The sequence below is a fragment of the Arvicanthis niloticus genome, chromosome 6 (genome assembly GCF_011762505.2).
Source record: "Arvicanthis niloticus isolate mArvNil1 chromosome 6, mArvNil1.pat.X, whole genome shotgun sequence".
NCBI classification, from domain to species: Eukaryota; Metazoa; Chordata; class Mammalia; order Rodentia; family Muridae; genus Arvicanthis; species Arvicanthis niloticus.
Window position 1 is genome coordinate 55855267 of NC_047663.1, and position 19296 is coordinate 55874562.

Genomic DNA, 19296 nt, shown 5'->3' on the forward strand with positions numbered 1-19296 from the left:
TGTGTGTGTGTGGAGAGAGAGAGAGCCTGGAAGTAGATGATTGTCAGCTCCTCAGCACAGAGAGAATAATGACAGCAGGTGCAGCTCTGCCCATCCCAGCCCTTGTGTTGGCCCTACGGACATTCCACTTCCTTAATTAAACACTTCTCAAAAGTTGCCTGTGCCTAAGGAAGTTCTTGCCCACAAAGAGCTCACAATCTTATGAGAATTAGAGATTAGTAGTGTATCAGTTGAAATCCAATAGCTGTGAAGGCTCCATGGAAAGAACCTTTATAGTTTTCAAAGCTGTGTGTCTATGCTAGAATATAAACTATGGCACACGATCACCCAGCCTCATTTTTTGGCATGAATAAACCAAAGCCCAAGTAAACTTCAAGTCCAGTGAGTCATAAATCTTGGTACTGGGGCTGAACTCTGTCTCCCTGCCCCTCGTCCACATTTCCTCATAGCACCCTCCATCACTTATCATGGATGAAGGTGTTTCTCATGCTATGGAGCAGAATTAGTGACCCACAGAGCTCAAGGGAGAGCATGTGTGCTCATCCCCAAAGAAGAGCACAGGCACAGCCAGCCCTTCTGCAGCCCTCCTTTGTCCTCATTCCCTGTATGGATTCTGTGCTGCCCTCATGCTTCTCCTGGTCCCATCTCACCCTCAAGGTTTTGGCTCGCTTTTATCCCTCCCATAAGATGCATTCTCATTCTCTCAGCCTTTGTGCCTCCTTAACAGAATCCTCCATGCCTTCCCAGACATCCCTCATCTCTCTTTTCCTTAAAATGTTAAGCTACTTGGAGGCATATACCTGGGTTTTTTTTTTTCCACTATTGTATTCTGATGTGCTTGGAATATAGTAGGAACTTGATAAATGTTGAGAGAATATATGAATGATAAATGAATGCATGTGTTAATTAATTAATTGACTGATGGATGGAGGGAGGGATTCAAATAATAATTTTTGAACTTGTTAACATTCATTGTGTGTTTTAACGTTCATATGGGTGTTTCGGACCCTCCATCTGCTGTTGAAGAAATGAAAAATAAAGGGAGAGTAGAAGCACTGCACATCACTAAATGTTATAAGGGGACTGTCTGGTGTCAAATTCCCACTGAATTCACTTGCTTTCTGTCACTACAATGAAATTCTTAACAGCACAACTTATGGTGTCAATAATAATTTTGGTTCATGATTGTATAGAACTCAGTTCACCAGGGTAGGGAAGGTGTGAGGGACAGCTCAGTTTACACTGTGTTAGACCAGAAAGCAGAGAGCAAGACCAAAGGTGGCCAGGAATAATATACCCATAAATATCCTCTCCCAGTAACCTTCCTCCAGCTAGCCCTTCCCTCAAGTTTCCAAAATAATGCTACAAGCTAGGGATTAAATATTAAAAACAAAAGATATTTAAACCATAAAACCCACCCAAATTTTAATATCAAGACTGATGATACCACAGATACATTAAGATAGTATAGTAAGATTTACTACTCTTTGCTTACTCTGAAATGGAATGTCTATAGCACATTCCTTACCTCAATGGTCAGGGATCTTAACAGAAGGAACCAAAATATCTTAAGGGCCAGGGAAGATGGTGGGTAATGGCGAATATTGTTTTCTGGACACAGCAGAACATCTGTGCATAGAAACTTACAGTGACTGTGACAGCATTCACAAGGCCTATGTCAGCTCGGCCAGATAAAACCCAGCACAGATAGAAAGGAGGTAGGAGCTAGTTCCCTATCTGAGGATTTATTGGCATTTGATAGCTGCTAGGAGAAGATGCAATTTTCTTTATGAATGTAACTTTTGGTAAGTAACCCACACTCCAGAACAGTTATTATACTCAAGAGTATATGGAAAATATGATCTCAATTTGAGGGCAGGGGAAGAGAAAGCGATAAAACAAAATTGGGTGGGTAGGAAGGTGGAGCTGAATCTGGAAGATGCTGGGGAAAAGGGGATAAGTGTGGTCAAAGTAATTTATACTACTTTGAGAATGAGGTTTTCTGGAAGGAAAAGGAGAGCTTCCATGTAGTGCAAAAATGGCCGGGAATCCAGGAATGAAGACTTCCCTGGGGGTCCCATTCATAGGAGCTATGACTGGGCCAAGGTAAGGGCTCCTATGCGTGAGCAGAGGTTATATGGTACAGGTTTCCTCCAGCTACAGAGGTAGGAGTGGCCTGGCTTGCTTCCTACCCTTCAAACATAGGAGGAAGAAGGGATAAGACACAAGCCATCAGGAACCAAACATGTAGAAATTGAGTTGATTGTTTATTGGAAATGTAAGCTCTATGAATAGCTACAAGTGCTCTCCAGAAAGGTGCAGGAACACCAGGCTCTAGATTACAGAGGATGTGCAGTGTTTGCTGACTTGAAGCTGGACTTTGTAGAGCCTTAACAAATAATAAGCATGACCAGCACAAGAAAACGAGAGTGTCTAAGTGAGTGGCAAAGAGTATAGAACTTTAGCTGAATTGGTAAAGTCAGGCGCATACCTAAGGTTGAAGCAGGGATGCTCAGCTGGGATGGGATGGAACAAGACACCTCAGAGAGAAACATTGCATGAAGAAATGTGGTTCCCATATTCTGTATTTCGAGTTGACCCTTACAGACTAGGCAGTCCATGGAAATGCATCCTAGGGGCATCTGAGAGATAGATGGGCAGAGTGAGGGGGTACACTGAGTGTGAAAACATAAGGAAGAGCCTCTGACTTGGGTGTTGGGGCTCTGTGACCAGCAAACTACAGCACCTACGATGACTCCCTTTCATATGTAGCAGTGTGCTGCAGACTGTGACCCAATCACAGGTGTTTAATTTACAACTTCTGCATGGCCCTGATGAACATGGGATGAGCCTCAGTATATTCTTCCACTTTCTTGACTCTTTCTAGAGGAAGATCCAAGACTCTAGACCAGACTGTAAATAAGTCTGCTTTGTGTATAGAATGCCACTTGCTTTTCAGCCCTCTACCTCCAATACAAGGCAAGCCACAACTTTCTAGAAAACACACATTTTAGAACAACATTCTCTGGCATTCTCTAGGCACTCTCATCAATGGAGGAATTCTGCAATCTGGATCGAGACATTGAAGGCTCTGCCAAGAGCTGGAAAAAGTTCGTGGAGTCAGAGTGTCCTGAGAAGGAGAAATTTCCCCAGGAGTGGAAGAACAAGACAGCCCTGCAGCGCCTCTGCATGATGAGAGCCATGAGGCCTGACCGGATGACCTATGCCATGCGGTAGGGGTCAAGGCGCAAGATCTGGGAAGGGATGTATACAGGACAATCTCAGGAGAGCAACCTGGCAGAGCTGTGCTTCAAGGCCATGTTCATATAGTAATGGGCACTTTTGTACCAAGACTAAAACCCATGAGACCAGTTACTCTGGTATGCCATCTGTTGTCTTAATGTCTTAATAGAAAGTGTGGGAGAAAATAGTCATCAGTATCAACATTGAAAATGATGCCAGTCACCTATAATATGAAGAAAGATGGAGGGATCCAGAAGGCAAATGGAAGTCCTATATTTAGCATCACAGAAACAAAGAAAGTGAGGTGGTTATAATTCTAGGTTGATAACTGAATGACAGAGAGTTAGGAAGTCTATCTGACTTCTATTTTGACTTCTAACTTCTCTGCAAAGTTAAATGATCATCAGTTGAGTTTGTGTGAGAAAAGATGTCAAGACTGAAAGAGATCAGAAAGAGAATGGAGAGGGTTTGAAAGGGGGGCTGTGGTAGGAGAGATGGTAAAGCATACCATGCAAGTGAGAAAACCAGACCTAGATCTTCAGAACCTACATCAAGCTGAATGAGTGTGACAGCCTTCCTGTAACCCCAGTGAATGGGCAGAGACAGGGAATTCCTAGAGCAGCAGTTCTCAACCTGTCAGTCCTGACCCCTTTGAGGGTCAAATGATGCTCTCAACAGGGGTCGCATATCAAATATTCTGCATATCAGATATTTACATGATGATTGATAATAATTATAAAGTAGCAGTGAAAATAGTTTTATAGTTGGGGTCAATACAACATGAGGAACTGTATTAAAGAGTAGCATTGGAAAAGTTGAGAGCTCTAACCTAGGGCAAGCCAGTCAGCTAGTCAGAATCAACAAGGTCTGGACACCAGTGAGAGACCCTGTCTCAGTATGTAACATAGAGAGCAATTAAAAATTATGTTCAATATCAATTGTGACCCTCCAGAAGCACATGCACAAATATGCATGTGTACTTATACATATATGTGTATCTACATGTATGTGAACATGCATACATGCACACATATAATACATATGCAAAAGAAAGAACAGGGATCTATGAAAATAAGAGAGAAGGGGGAAGAGAGATGTAGCCCAGTTGGTGGAGTGGTTGCCTAGCATGCATGCAGCCCACAGTTAGATCTCCAGTTAAACTGGGCATGGTGGCACAAGCCTATAATCCCAGCACTCAGGAGATAGAGGCAGGAGGATCATCAAAAACTCAAGGCTATCCTATGCTTCATAGCAAGTTTAAGGCCAGCCAGGGATACATAAGACCCTATCTCAAAAGAGAGGAAGGACAAGAGAGAGGAAGAAAGCAGATGACCGAAGGATGAAGGGAAGATAAGAAGAAATAAGATAGAAGTATGGCCAAGGGGATGGTGGAAGGGTCAGTGAGAGTCAGGAGTTTATCAGAGATCTAATAAGCTGGAAGGATTTGTTTAACACAAAATAGGACAGATTGGAAATGACCCCTGGAGGCAGGAGTGGAGGAAAACTCAGTGAAGAATAGAGTACTAACGAAGAGAGCGATGAGGGCCTTAAATACTGGGCATGATGGCACATCACAGGGATATGGTGCAGGTACAGGCCAGATTTGGCTGCCTATCACCATTCAAAGAAGTTGGTCCTTATTCTCCAGAAGTGTGAGGTGATGGGACACCAGGGCTACAGAGGACGGTAGCAATGGTCTGGGTGGAGAGTGGTCAAGAGCCCAGATCTAAGATGCATGGCTTGGAACTATCAGTACAGACATTAAATGTTGGCACATTAAATGTGAACTTGGAGCTACTCCTGACTATTTAACTGTCACCCCAATGAGCTTGAACCTGTCTTTTCACTTCTAGAAGCTTCCATTTTACAAATGTTATGATGGGGGGGAGGGGCGTGCTGATATACATGCTTATCTCCGCCTGCAGAAATTTTGTTGAGGAGAAGCTAGGAAGCAAATACGTGATGGGAAGAGCACTTGATTTTGTAACCTCATTTGAAGAGTCAGGACCAGCCACTCCCATGTTTTTCATCCTGTCTCCGGGTGTGGACCCACTGAAGGATGTGGAGAATCAAGGTGAGGAGAGTTTGGTTTGAAGACGAGGTTACAGTAGTCCTGTGCCCTTTCATCCTTTGGTGGTCTGTTGATTTTTCTTATCTATATTCAAGGTTCACTGAAAAACTATCTTTGCAGGCCAGACAGAAGCCAGGATAACTGATAAAGCAAAGCCACAGAATCATGTACCAGAGAGATTGGGTTTCTCTTTCACCATTCTGTTTAGTCCTGTAATTCACATTAAATTGATATTTGTATATGATATTGAATAAGCCATCCAATTTTGTTCTTTGGTGGGTAGCTACATTATCTCAGGACAAGCTGTTGAAAAGATTGGGTTGTCTTGGAACCCTTGTCAAAGTTAAAATCATCCAGGGAGAAAAAAAAACAGCACTCACATCAGATGGCTCACAAACACCTAGAATTCCAGCTTCAAAGGATCTGATGCACTATTCTGACCTCCACAGGCACCATGCTCAGGATGTGCCTGCACAGATACATACACATAAAATAGAAGTAAAAAGAAAGATTTTAATTTTTTAAATTAAATTGATCATAAGTATAAGAGCTTGTTTGTGGACTATTAATTCTATCCTGTTGTTCTATATATTTATGTATGCTGACAGCAATACTGACTTAGAGCCTTATGGTAAAATCTTAAGTCAGGAAATGAGTCCTCTAACATTTTACTTTAAGATTCTTTCAGCTTCTTGGAGTCTCTTATGTTTCCATAGAACTTTTAAAACTAGCTCATCAAGTTCTGCAAACACTAAAGAAAAGTACATTCAGGTTTCAGTGGGAATGGCTATGATTCCCAAGTAGGTCAACCAAGGACATGTGGCCACCTTACCAATATGAAGTGCTTAAACACGTGAGCATGGATCATCTTTCCATGTAGGTTTTAAATTTAGTTTATTTTGACAGAGTTACATAGTTTGTAGTGCATATAAAATTTATTTTCTTAACTTTAGTTTTACTGGAAGTGAAATTTTACATATGAACTTCTATTAGAAAAGTTGCTAAACTTACCTGTTGGCCCTAGTATTCTTATGACTGAGATACCTAAGATTTTCTAGACACTGGGTTCTGTGTACACATACACATATATATACACATACACATATGCATATACACACACATGCACATATACACATATGCATGTACACATACAATTTTCTAGATATATGATTATATCCTCCACAAGTAGAGATAATATCTCTTATAATCCTAATGCTCTTTGTTTCTTTTTTTTCTTTTCTAATTGTCCTGATAAGACTTTCAGTGTGATATTAAATAAAGGTGACAAATTTGGATATCTTTATCTTGTTTCTAATCTTAGGGGAAGGTAGCCATTGAGCTTGAGCTTTTCTAAACAGGAAGGTCTAAAATTAGAAGTTGAATCTCCTTGCCATTTTATGCCTGTTCCACGTTTCTATTTTTTGCTGAGTATGTTTCAGTACTTGGTTTCTTTCCAGGCCTTTCTTCATTGCATCATAGCCACATATACAATATATATTAAAATGTTTAGTTCTTCTATGTTATATCTCTTAACTAGTGTAAAACTTAGATGTGTGCATGAATATGTCTCTCTGTGTGTATGGGTGCACGTGCTTATGTGTGTGTATGTGCAGGTATGTGTCCATGTAAATGCATGTGTGTATGCAGGTCAGAGGTCAACCTCAGGTGTCATTTCTCAGGAGCCATCCATCTTGATTTTTAAGACAAGGTCTTTGTGTTGGATGAGAAGAGCCCCCACATGCTTATGTGTTTGAATACTTGGTCCACAGTTGGTAGGACTATTTGAAAAGGACTAGGAGGTGTGGCCTAGTTGGAAGAAGTGTGTCATTGGGGGTGGGCTTTGAAGTTTCAAAACACTTGTGCCATTCCCAGTGTGCTCTCTGTCAGTCCTAGTGTGTTCTTTACCCCCTATTTATGAACCAAGATATGATGTCTCAGCTGCTGTCCTACCTTCACTCAATTACCATAGACTCTGAGCCACTGGAACTGTCACTCAATTTAACTCATTCTTTTATAGGTTGTCTTGATCAGGGTGTCTTATCATGCAATAGAAAAGGAACTAATACAGTCTTCCATTGGCCTGAAGCTCACTGACTGGGCTAGCTGGCCAGTGAGCCCCAGGGATCCTCTCTCTTTCCAGCAGTAGGATTAAAAGCATGGACCAACACATCTGTCTCTCTTATGTGGGTTCTAGGAATAAGCTTGAAAATAATAAATATCCCTATTCTAGTCAATTAAGCAAAAACCTTCTGAGACAAAGGACAAAGAATGTAAGCATGCTATTAGGAAGTGGACACATGGGCCACTGGTATATGTAGAATGGAGAGGACAACTCATGGAGTGAGTGGAGTCTTTATCCACTACGCTATCTCACTGGTCTTACTTACTTAGGGTTTCTATTCCTATGTTGGAACACCATGACAAAAATCAACTTCGGGAGGAAAGAGTCTGTTTGCTTGTTCTTCCATATCATCAAAGGCAGTCAGAGCAGGAACCAGGAGGCAGGAGCCAAAGCAGAAGCTATGGAGGAATGCTGCTTACTGGCTTCTTCTTCATGCCTTGCTTCTCCGCATGCTTTCCTAAACTATCCAGGACCACCTGCCCGGGGTGACACCACCTCCTGTGGGATGAGCTGACCCATATCCATCATCAATCAAGAAAATGCACCACAGGCTTCCCCATAGGCCAATCTGATGGTGGGGAGCACTTTTTCTCAATTGAGGTTCCATCTTTTAAAATTACTCTAGCTTGTGTCAAGTTAACATTAAAAACTAGACACTTTTTCTACTGTCTGGTTCGATGTCATGATTTCTAGCTATCCTCAGAAGAACTTTTTTACAAAGAGTTCAAATCATGTAAAGTTCCACTTTGTTTCATACGTAAATGAAGATTTTCTTTGAGAGCTTCCAGTTTTTTCTTGAGTTGCAAATTCCCTTGAGAAGAGAAATAAATATTATTTATAATTATCTCTAGCTTTTTACTCATTCTATGTACTGAAAGGTGTTTTCTTTTTACTCTAGAAGACATTCTTACTAGAATTATTAGCATCCCATTACAATATGAATGAATATATCCCTGGGTTTATTTTCTTGATCTTCTAATTCATTTATATTGTAATAGGATGGTAATTACTCTAGTAAGAATGCCTTCTAGAGTAAAAAGAGAATACTTTTCAATACATAGCATAAGTAAGAAGTGACATAGATATGGATAGTTATAGGTGTGGATACATAGATAGATAGATATGGATCCACACACACAGACACACAGACAGACACACAGACACACACACAGACACACAGACACACAGACACACACACACACACACACACACACACACACACACACACATATATATATATATATAGAGAGAGAGAGAGAGAGAGAGAGACTACCTATTTCCTAGAGAGAGAGAGAGAGACAGAGAGAGAGAGAGAGAGAGAGAGATACCACCTATTTCCTACTTTCCATCTTCATTTTGTTTGTACACATCATCAGAAAAGAATCCTAAGAAATAAAATTTCTGGACCCTTATTTGACCCCAGATTTGTTGGATAGTTTTTCTGGGTACAAAATGATTTCCACTTAGAACTTTAACTATATGGCTCTGTGCTTGGGTGAGCATATGTCATGGTTTTTTGTCGGTGACCCATTTCTACCCCCTAGGAACATTGGGATCACCTGGTTTGTGTTCTGCTGTTTCATGAGCTGTGTTTCCCAGCGGGTCCTTTTTGCTCACCTGCTCAGCTCTCAGCAAGTCTGTTCAGGGAAGGGTCACACCTTTCTTTAGCTTTACTCTATTACTTTTGGTAAATGCCACCATTAGCTACAAAAAAAGGGGGGGTCATTTTAAACAGCCTTTCCCCTGCCCTATCAAATTACCTATCAAATTATCTCCATTTTTGTTTGGATTCTGCTGAATAGCCACAATCTCTCACCTGGATTATCAAGGTTACCTTCTGACTCCTGTCTGCCCTCCTTCCCCTAAAATCCTTTGCTCCTCTGTGACCAGAGTTCCCTTGCTAAATCTCAAATCCTGTAATGTCACTCTGCTCCCTAAAGCTTTCTTGTGGACTCCCATCATCCTAAAGGTTAAGTCAAATATCTTTCACATGATTGATGCAGCCTACAGGGCCTGGCCTCTCTGTCCAGCCTTAGATCTTACCTGCACCGGACTCACTTTTTTAGATTCTTGGCCATATTTTTGACATTTCAGCAAATGGGCTCCTTTCATCTGAAATATTCTCAACAGTGCAGTAATGTGACTAGCACAGAGCTATATGTACTCAGTAAATATTTGTTAACTAAATCAATGAATGAATATCATAAGTCATTCACCATAACTATGGTATTCCTGTCTTTCATGTGTTTACATGTTCCTTCTATCCATTTTCACATGTTTATGGAGCCTGTGTTCCTTCTATTCACTTCCCCATGTTTATGGAGCCGGTGTTCCTTCTATCCACTTTCCCACATTTAAAGAGCATGTTTTTCTTCTATCTTCTCAGGCTTTGTTGCTCTCAGATGAATAAATACATTTAATTTTCTCATTTTCATTCACCATTCTCCCTTCGAAAGCTTTCATATTCTCCATTCGTGAGCAATTTTGTTCTTAGCCAATTGACCTCCAACTATTCCACCATGTTATTTGAAGCTTGCTGTCATCTCAGGCAGACTGGCCCCGCCCTGATCTACATTGTTTATCTCTGCTTTACCTCAGCCTTGCCCTTGGCTCCATTTGAATGCACACTTCTAGAAGCACATTGCTGTTCATCAACGGGAGACCACTTATGCACCTGTGCCCTCTCTCTTTTTACCTCCTTCCCTGACTTCTTGTTGGTTTGATTCATTTCCTAATTTGCCCATTTAGATGTTGATTCTGGGAGACTACATATTTCCCATCTCTTGACTCTAACCAGTTTGCCTGGTGAGCCCTAATTCTCATTTGGAATCCAAAGAGATGACCCAAATGGTTTTCCCAATCATTCATCCCAGCATATTAAGTACTGTCTCCTTTCTTTGTATCACAGTATGTGCCACAGGTAGTTCATCATATCCCTCTGTTTAGACTCTTAAAATATTAGTATCCCCTCATATACTTAGGCAGCTGAGCTTAACCCATTCACTACTTTTCTCCTTTGTTTTACTCTGGCAGTTGTTATCTGGGTAGGTTTTTTAAAACCCTGAAAGTGAGGCTAAAGACTTGTTTCCTTGTCTTTATCCACTTCTCTGCTGAAATTCATATGCCCCTGTCCTAACAGAGTGATGAGTCTGCTTAACAAACACGCTCCTTAGCTGACCTCCGACCCTTGGCTAGGAGTCTATACGTCTCTAGTATTTTGCTCCACTCAGGTTCTTCCAGAATGTCCTATCCTGAACACTGTGGTACAGGAGAGAGAAGAGAGGAGGAGAAAGAAGGAGACGGAGGGAATGGGGAGGAAGAGGGAAAAGGAGGAGGAGAAGGATGGAGGAATAAGAGGACAAATAGCAGAATGGGAACAGGGACTAGGATGAGGAGAGAACTGGATCCACACTTCTTGGTCTCTGTTTGAACATGAACTCTCCCACCCCTACCGCGTATGTCTCTCCTTGAGTACTGAGATTAATCCCTTAACAGCACTTTGATTTTGCTGGTCCCTCTCTCTTTTCTCGCCACTTTCTTTGCACGTTTATTTTTTTTTCTTTTCCCTTGTTTTCTATCACCCAACATGCCTCCCCAGCCCCTCAGGTAACTGTGAAGATAAAATGAAATCTCTGATGTAAAAAGACTTTGAAAAGTTAAAAGCGAAGCAGGGTGTACAGCACAATAGTGCCGGAGATGCAGCTTTCGTTCTCCGAGGCAGGGCAGTGTGCTCCTCACTTTGCCTCCTGTCACGTCTTTCAAAGCCAGCTTCATCTTCATCCTCACACAGGCCTCCTCACACAGGCCTCTTCTCTGGACTTTCACATGTCCATTACATGATCTTGTTTGGTCCTCTTTCTCCTTTGTCTGAGTACTTGGCTTTGAGAAAATGAGTTCAGCCGCTTCTATTTTGTGATCAGAGGTAGCTGTCGATCTTACCTTTGGCTTCTTCTGTGTCCTCTTGTGTGTTCAGAATGGCAATCTCACATAAATTAGGGGTAGGCTGCCACAGGATGAAGTTCAAAGATGAAGGTTTCACCCTTTGCAGCCAGATTATCAACATGTTGCTTAGAGCACTTATCCATGTTCCTAGGCCCATTCTCTTTTGTTGGAGACGGAGAGGTGTGGGCTAGACTGATCTCTAGGGGGCAGTGTGAGGACAGATAGAGTGTGGGTTTTGTGAGGGAAAGAGAACTTGTACCAGAGTGTAAGAGGGTGAGAACTCATGAGTTCATGTACCAGAGAGCAGGAGGGTGAAGAGAGAGAAAAGCTGAAGATACAAAAAGTATTTTAAAAAACAGACTGATGGACCGAAGGGGGTACCCTTTCTATTAAGAGGGAAGGGAATGTACAAGGGGAAATAGAGTGGCAAGCAACTGTAGGGGTTCTTTCCACCGGAGGCATAGGAGAAAGTGGAGCATTTGGCTGGCAACAGGAAAGAGGCTTAAAAATCAAAGAGGAGGGCTGACATGGACAACGGAATACAAGAAAAGCTTTCCCAATAGCTTTGAGGCTAAGGGCCATGAGCTTGTGGTACCACCAATTCACTAAAGGCATTAATTGACTTTCTCCTTTACTAATGTTTGGGTTCACATAGCACTAAGGTATCTAAAGGTCCCATAAGAAAGACATAGAAGGAAGCGGTGGAGATGAAGATTTCATAAGATCACGGTTCAAATTCAGCATCATTGGCTCTATATTAAACTAAGTCAAAATGGTAAAAGTGAAGGCTAAGGAAAAAAATGGAAGACCTAGTAACCTGGACATTTGTTTGAAGTAGAGTGGAGAGGGAATCAGAGCAAACCTGGGGGGCAGCTCTGATAGTCTTGAGGTGACATCAGCATAGTGGCCCACACTTTTAATCCTAGCAGAGGCAAGGAGATTTCTGTGAGTTGAGGTCAACCTCGTCAACAGAGTAAGTTCCAGGACAGTCACCCAGGGCTACACAGAGAAAATCTGCCTTGGGGGAGCAGTTGGGGTGAGGAAAAATAGCTGAGCTGTGAAAGAGTTCTCAGTGATGGAAACGTCCTGGGTGCAGCCCTTGGGAGAGGTAGCCACAATGGTGGTAAGGTAAGTTCTCTAAGGTTGAAGAAAACAAGGAAGCACGAAGGCAAATGTCAGCTAACTCATCCAAAATGGCATTGTTGACAACGATAAAACAGGCACCAGGTCATGCTCCTCATAAAAGTCAGTCTCACCAGGGAACTGGGAAAAAGCAAAGAATACAAAAATTAATAGCCAAAAAGCACATGTAGCAAGAGAATTGTAGGAAAGCATTCTCCTGTCTCAGAATACCATCAGTACATAGCACATTAGAGTGGGCTGCTGGAGCTGTGGGATCCTCACAGAGACTGAAGAGAGATGAAGTACCCTAAGAGAAGCTCAGTGGGGTCTATAGTATTTGAGGTGACACGGCCATCTAGAGAGGCACATAGGTCAGAAATAGGAAACTGGGTCATATGGAAGCCATACCACAAAGCAGCGTAAATGTGAGCCCCAAATGCACATTGATACCTTGGGGAACCTGCTAATGCCCTCCAAATCTCACCGCTGCTGATGTGAAAGAGGTCCACAGGTTCACCTCGCACACACCATAAGGCTCATGTCTGATGGAGTCATAGTCAGCTGAGTCCTGAGTCAACAGAGCCCCATCCATTGTCCCCCTTCCTACCATTTACAAGATCCATTTCTTTCTTGTCAGCCTGGATTAACGCAGATTGATCCGAGCTGGCTCTGCAGGGCCAGGCTTTGCTTTCACCACGACCCCTCCAGTCTGTAGTTTTCCAACTAATCTTTATTAAGCACCTCTTTCCCTATATCCTTCTCCAGCAAATAAAGGAAATAAATAGGCCCCTTTGTGAACAAAACGTCATGGAAGCCATCTAATAATCCCCACCCCGTTATCCTGGTGTTTGCTCTGCAGTTAGTTGCTTATCTCCCCGGCTCTAAAGCTGACATCAAATGCTTGCCAGCCAGGATTTATCGAGTTTAATAAAGGTATTTCTTGGGTTCATCTCAGTCTAATCTATAATAACTATTTCTCAATATAAAAAGTCATCATCCTACTTGTATAAGGTTGAAGAAGGGTACACAGACATTTTAGTATTTAAAAGAAATATCTAATATTTACTGTTTCCTTTTCAAAACTTCCTCACATGAGTTATAAAATTATATCTGTAATTTTAGTTTTTCTGAAAGTAAATTTTTTATACGGACTCATATGACTTTTCTCTTTTTTAACTTATATTCTCTCTCATCTATTTTTTCCTCAGGAAAAAAAAATGTTCAATGATTCCTTCATGATATTACAGTTTTATGATCCTTTTATATAAAGAATGGCATACACCTTTCCCAAACTTTATTGGGTTGCACTAACAGCTAATGCATAAAGAGAATTGGTCCTCTATATTAAGGTCATTTTTTTAGGTTCTGTTTTCTTTGGGCTTGAAGAGCAACTCCATGGCACTGGCCTTGCCTCTGCGGCATGTCTATGATATTTTGTTGTTGTTATTATTATTGTATCTTGTTTCCAACACTAATGGCACAGTATAACATTCCCACCAACCCCATTCTTGTTCTGTGTCTTTCTTCTCTCCACTTTCTTATGTGAAAGAATGGCACAAAAAGCCCCCCATAGGTTGTGCATAGTAAAGGACGAGGCTGAGAGAGGAGGAGCCAGGACTGACTAAATGCTGCTCACACCTTCCTGGGAAGTCCCAAAGACTGGATATACTCAGAAGACAAAGAGACCCAGAAGAGACCATACCCACATGACTACCCTTTACCTTTTTATATCAGCACTTTGTAGACAGTCGGCCAATGCTCAGTCATCAAGTAGGGACTGTGTAGGAGAACACCAACAATCCAACATCATTCTTGTGGGTTAGCTGAAGAAACAGGGGTAGGGAGATTTGGATTTGGTATGAACAAATTCTTTTTCTCTGGGATTGCACATCTGAAAGATTTAATCTCCTTTGATGGGGGAAATTTGATTCTTAAGTGTGGGTCCAAGCATACCTAGGTTTGAGGGATGACAAATAAGAGCAGTTGTTAGGAACAGATGATTAGACTTAATAAATGATACTAAATCCCATGTTTATTTTAGGAAAGAAACTTGGATATACATTCAACAATCGGAACTTCCACAACGTGTCCCTAGGGCAAGGACAAGAGGTAGTTGCGGAGGCTGCACTGGACCTGGCTGCTAAGAAGGGTCACTGGGTGATTCTGCAGGTACAGTCCCTCTGCCCAGATCTGGGTCAGTCTTGCTTTCCTGCCTAGTCAGGCTGCATCCCAGAGACTCTGGGCTTCCTAAGCCCTCCGACTCTTAACCTACCTGTTCCTCCATGTCTCCCACACTTGACTTCCTCCTCTGCTCCAACCCTCCTCAATCTCACATCCTCTTCCCAAGGTCTCCTCCAATAACTCTTCCCCACACCCACCCACTCTACTACTGCGTTCAAACAGTTCTGAGTTCCATGAAAAAAAAATAAAAGGAAATAGTTTCCACTCTGATTGCATGCTCAAGAAATTAGCATTTGATTAAAGGCCATACATAGCAGCTGGACGCTTTCAACTGCTGATCTCTTCCGTGACTGCCGTGGCGCTTTACTCTGTGGTACTTTCCTGCTGTGCTATATGTTCTGAGTCACCTACCCATAAGACTAAAACTTAGCTTCTCCACTGGGAGCTCATGCTGGCATCTGGAATTGAGGAACCTTACTGCTGTGATTCCATGGAATAAGAGTGAGGTGGGGGTGGGGAGAATCTGCCATTCACTCTTCTACTAAAGCCTGTCCCCCATGCAGCTTATTTAGAAACTGTAGCTGAGTCAGAACAATGGACTTGTTATTCTTTTCTCTTAAAGCACTCTGCAGTCAGTCCTATCAGGACTGATTTGTTAGGATATATTCTTGCCAAATTTCCTTTGAGAAAATGTTGTTTTTTATTTACCTTTACCATCAACACCGCTGCCTTAAACTGTTCAACAAAACCTCTGGGGGACAGGGTAGAGAGGTGATTAAGTGGTTAAGAATGCTTGCTGTTCATTCAGTGGACCCGAGCTCCATTCTTAGTACCTATGTCAGGTGGCTCACAGAATATGAATACATAGTCTCTCTCCCACACGCGCACGCACACACATACACACACATACGCACACGCGTGCACACACACACAAATAAAATCATTTTTTGAAAACCTATTGGGTGTGGGAGAGTAACCAGAAAGTAATGGGGATGATGCATATGATTAAAGTATATCATATGCATTTTTTACAAGCCTGTTGGGTGACAGAATTAATGAGGAAACTAAAGAAAGACTAGCTGCAAAAGCCAGTCATCCAACCATCCTGACTTCATTACCAAGAACTTCATCAATCCCCTGATTACTCACTCCCCCACGTCTCACTACTGACTTCTTCTTAATTATACTTTTATTTATGGGAGCCCAGCAGCTGAAAGATCTGCCATTCCCTGAAACTCCTTTTTCGGGAAGCAGTAGGAATCCCAGGAGAAACAGCAACAACAGCTGGAGTCCCTGCTTCCTCCATGTGCTGGGAGATACAGTCCCAAAATCTGTAGATTAGTCTGCCAGGCGACCTGCTCCTGGCCACTGGAGACTAAAGGAACCCAGCCTTCTGCTATGGTGATCAGAGCCCATTTCTGAAACTGTGTTTCTGCCTCCAACAAGGTTCCTCAAAGAAGAAGCTGAGTTTCCTTCCTTGGTACCCACTGGCTACTCAGTACCTCCACATCATGTGTTCATGTGGTTTCTGATCTCTGAGTCTGAGCTCAAAACCTCCTCTTCAATCCTTAATGAAAGAGCAAGCCCAAGGGAAACAGTTTCTCTGGATAAGTCCGAGCTACCTAAAGGCTCTGCTTTTCCTCTCTAGTAAAGCATCATGGGTGGGTATTGACTACACATGACATGTCTGAACTGCAGAGGAGGCCTGATGACTGTGGTCCTTGAACTGTGCTCAGTGTTCTTCTGTGTATTTAAGGCTCTGCAAGCCTACTTGCTCAAATATTGATTGAGGAGCCTGTATCTGTTCATCATAATGAAATATATTGCCATGAAGCCACAGGACCTACTTACTAAAGGAAAGGTGCTGTCTCCAAATGAGTGTGAAGAACTAAGTCTCCATTAAAAAAAAACAGGCAGGAACCAGGTTTTCGATCAAAAGATAGGCTCAAAAGCTAGACAGAGATGCCCATGATGAGAGTAGGGCCCTTTGTGGGTCATTGACAGCAGTGTCTCTCTGTGTCTTAGGGAGATAATTTTGGTGGCAATTAGAAGAGTGGTTTGGTGAGCAGAAAGTTGGGTAGAGAGAGTTTGAATCTTTACCTTTCAAACTTGGACACGTAGCAGGTCTCACTAAAATGTGCTGAGTCAGTAAGTCTGAATGGGGTCTGAGATTCTACTCCCAGGTACTGCAGCCACATTCATCCCTTCTAGTTCTCGGGGGTTCAAATAATCCAGGCAGTAGAGAGTTAGACTTAAAACATAATTGTGTTTTAGACTCAAAGTATAGTCCCTTTAACCACAGTACGGTACCATCCAGGAGGTTCTTGGAAATACAAATCCCCAGTCTCTACTCTCACTGCTGTATCAGAAGCTGCGAGGAGGGTCCAGCAATCTGTGCATTAAGCTATCCTCCAGGGGATTCACATTTAGTTGAGTCTGAGAACACAAATGCTAGATTTATGATTATCACAGGACAGAGTTGAACTGCATGATGCTGGGGGTGGGGGTCACCATTACTGGGTATCCCCAACTCTTTCTATGTTACTCAAGGATATGAGTTACCTGGCAGTCTAGGTGTGAATAATTGATTTACTTGTAAATAACTGCTTTAAGATGTATGTTATAGATCAAGGACACAGCTAAGTAATAACAGACTTGCCTGGCATGCGTGAGACCTAAGTTCAATCCCCAGCACCACCAAAATCAATAAATGTATAGGCAGAGGTGATTACGTATTACACTGTATCTATTTTATTGAAAATTTAAAAAAATACTGAAAGCTAACTCCAAACCATGGCAACTCCAATAGTCACACTAATACCTCTAGACAAAAAAACTGTAGGTAAGTAAGCACTTCTGAGAGAGAAATAGTCTTCTCCAGGGAGAAGCCTACAGTAGCAAGTGGTCAGTTTTGAAATCATATACACACAATAACACTAAACAGACTCAGCAGTCTATCTTTATATATTTATGCATTTGTATATGTGTGCATAAGAACAATAATCATAGGGAAAGGCCGTGAATTTGAGGAGTGTGGGAGGGATTGAAAAAGGAAGGGGAAGGGTAAATAATGTAACTACATATAAAATTTTAAAATTATAAAAAAAATGAAGATAATGAGAGGCATGGTGTCCCCTCTAGCTGCCCACCTGATAACTGTTTACCGCTAGTAGATATGAGCACATATGTACTTGGGGGTCTTTCCTTCCCAACAGAACATCCATCTGGTGGCCAAGTGGCTCAGTACCCTGGAGAAGAAACTGGATGAGCTCAGCGAGGAAAGTCATCCAGACTTCAGGATCTTCATCAGCGCCGAGCCTGCGCCCTCGCCTGAGGGCCACATCATTCCCCAGGGCATTCTGGAAAACTCCATTAAGATCACCAATGAGCCCCCCACAGGCATGCATGCCAACTTACACAAAGCCCTGGACAACTTCACTCAGGTACTGGTTGGGAGGAAGGGGTAAGGAACACCCTACCCCACCAAGGCCTATTCAATCCAATGGGAGAAATGTGGGCCAGGGGCTACCATCAGCATTGACTGATGTGGGCAAATGTGCACCCTCTGGCATTGACTGCTACCCAGTGCCCACTCAGTATTGCCCAGCTCTCAGCTTCTAGCTATATATATCTCAAGGAGCTAAGGGTAGGGCCTTTCTTTAGCAAGAAGGGGAAATTTTATGCAAGTTCATTGACTAATATTTCAAAATGAAAAAAGAAACGTTATGCTTCTAACTGACCTGAAAATACACACTTACTGGCTAAGCACCCTCACTTCAAGTAGGAAGAGGATGCACTCATTCAGCTGTTATCACTGGCTAGCCGCATCAAAGGGATGAAATAGCCTAGATGTTGAGTAGTAGGAAGCTGGGTTTGGGCTGTATGCAAATGTGCCAGTGACAAAGTATGGCCTCTGGATTGGGATCGGTGCCTATGGACTTGATGAAAATCCCCAGACCCTGCTCCAGAAAACAAGGCTCACACTGAGAACACTGTGTTCTAGAGGGAATCAGAATATCAAGGCACAGGACTCAGGGACGTTTCCATAATTCCTATTACTTGTAATCTAAGACTTGAGCTGTGGAGGACTTATTTACAGCCTAGTCCAGGAGGAAAATAATAATAATAATAATAATAATGTCATAAGTATATATGACATAAAGTAGAAGAATGATTGAGAGGAAGGGAGGACAATGACAAAAGGGAAAGAGATGGGGAGAACAAGAGAGGATAATAGAAGAATAAAGACAAAATAATGCATGTTTTCTATCACATGCAATGTGTGTGTGTATACCTGTGTGTGTACCTGTGTGTGTACCTGTGCATGTGTGCACCGTATGTGTCTGTATCTGTGTGTGACATGAAAACAGGGGAAGGACAGGGGCCTGTGAAGAAGGAAGAGAGACACAGACGAAGGCAGTGGAACAGGAAAATATGAGAAAAATACAATGATACATGCGTATGAAAGTGTCATAAAAAAGACCCATTATTTTGTTTGCTAACCAAAAAGATTAACTGTTTTTTAAAACTCCAAAGCCAAGCCCATGGGTAACTGAACCCTATGTGCAGCGTCTGCAGCTCAGGCCTCTCCTGTCATTTCTCATTGCTTCTCCCT

General features: G+C 42.2%; 1 protein-coding gene across 1 annotated transcript in view; it reads left to right on the top strand.

The window, feature by feature from the left end:
• Dnah9 (dynein axonemal heavy chain 9) overlaps positions 1-19296 on the top strand; it is a 315133-nt gene that overhangs the window by 272082 nt on the left and 23755 nt on the right. Inside the window, exons 57-60 of the mRNA XM_076935264.1 lie at positions 3040-3233; positions 5169-5317; positions 14542-14669; positions 17897-18124. Coding sequence (XP_076791379.1) covers positions 3040-3233; positions 5169-5317; positions 14542-14669; positions 17897-18124 — 699 coding nt within the window. The remainder of the gene's footprint in view (positions 1-3039; positions 3234-5168; positions 5318-14541; positions 14670-17896; positions 18125-19296) is intronic.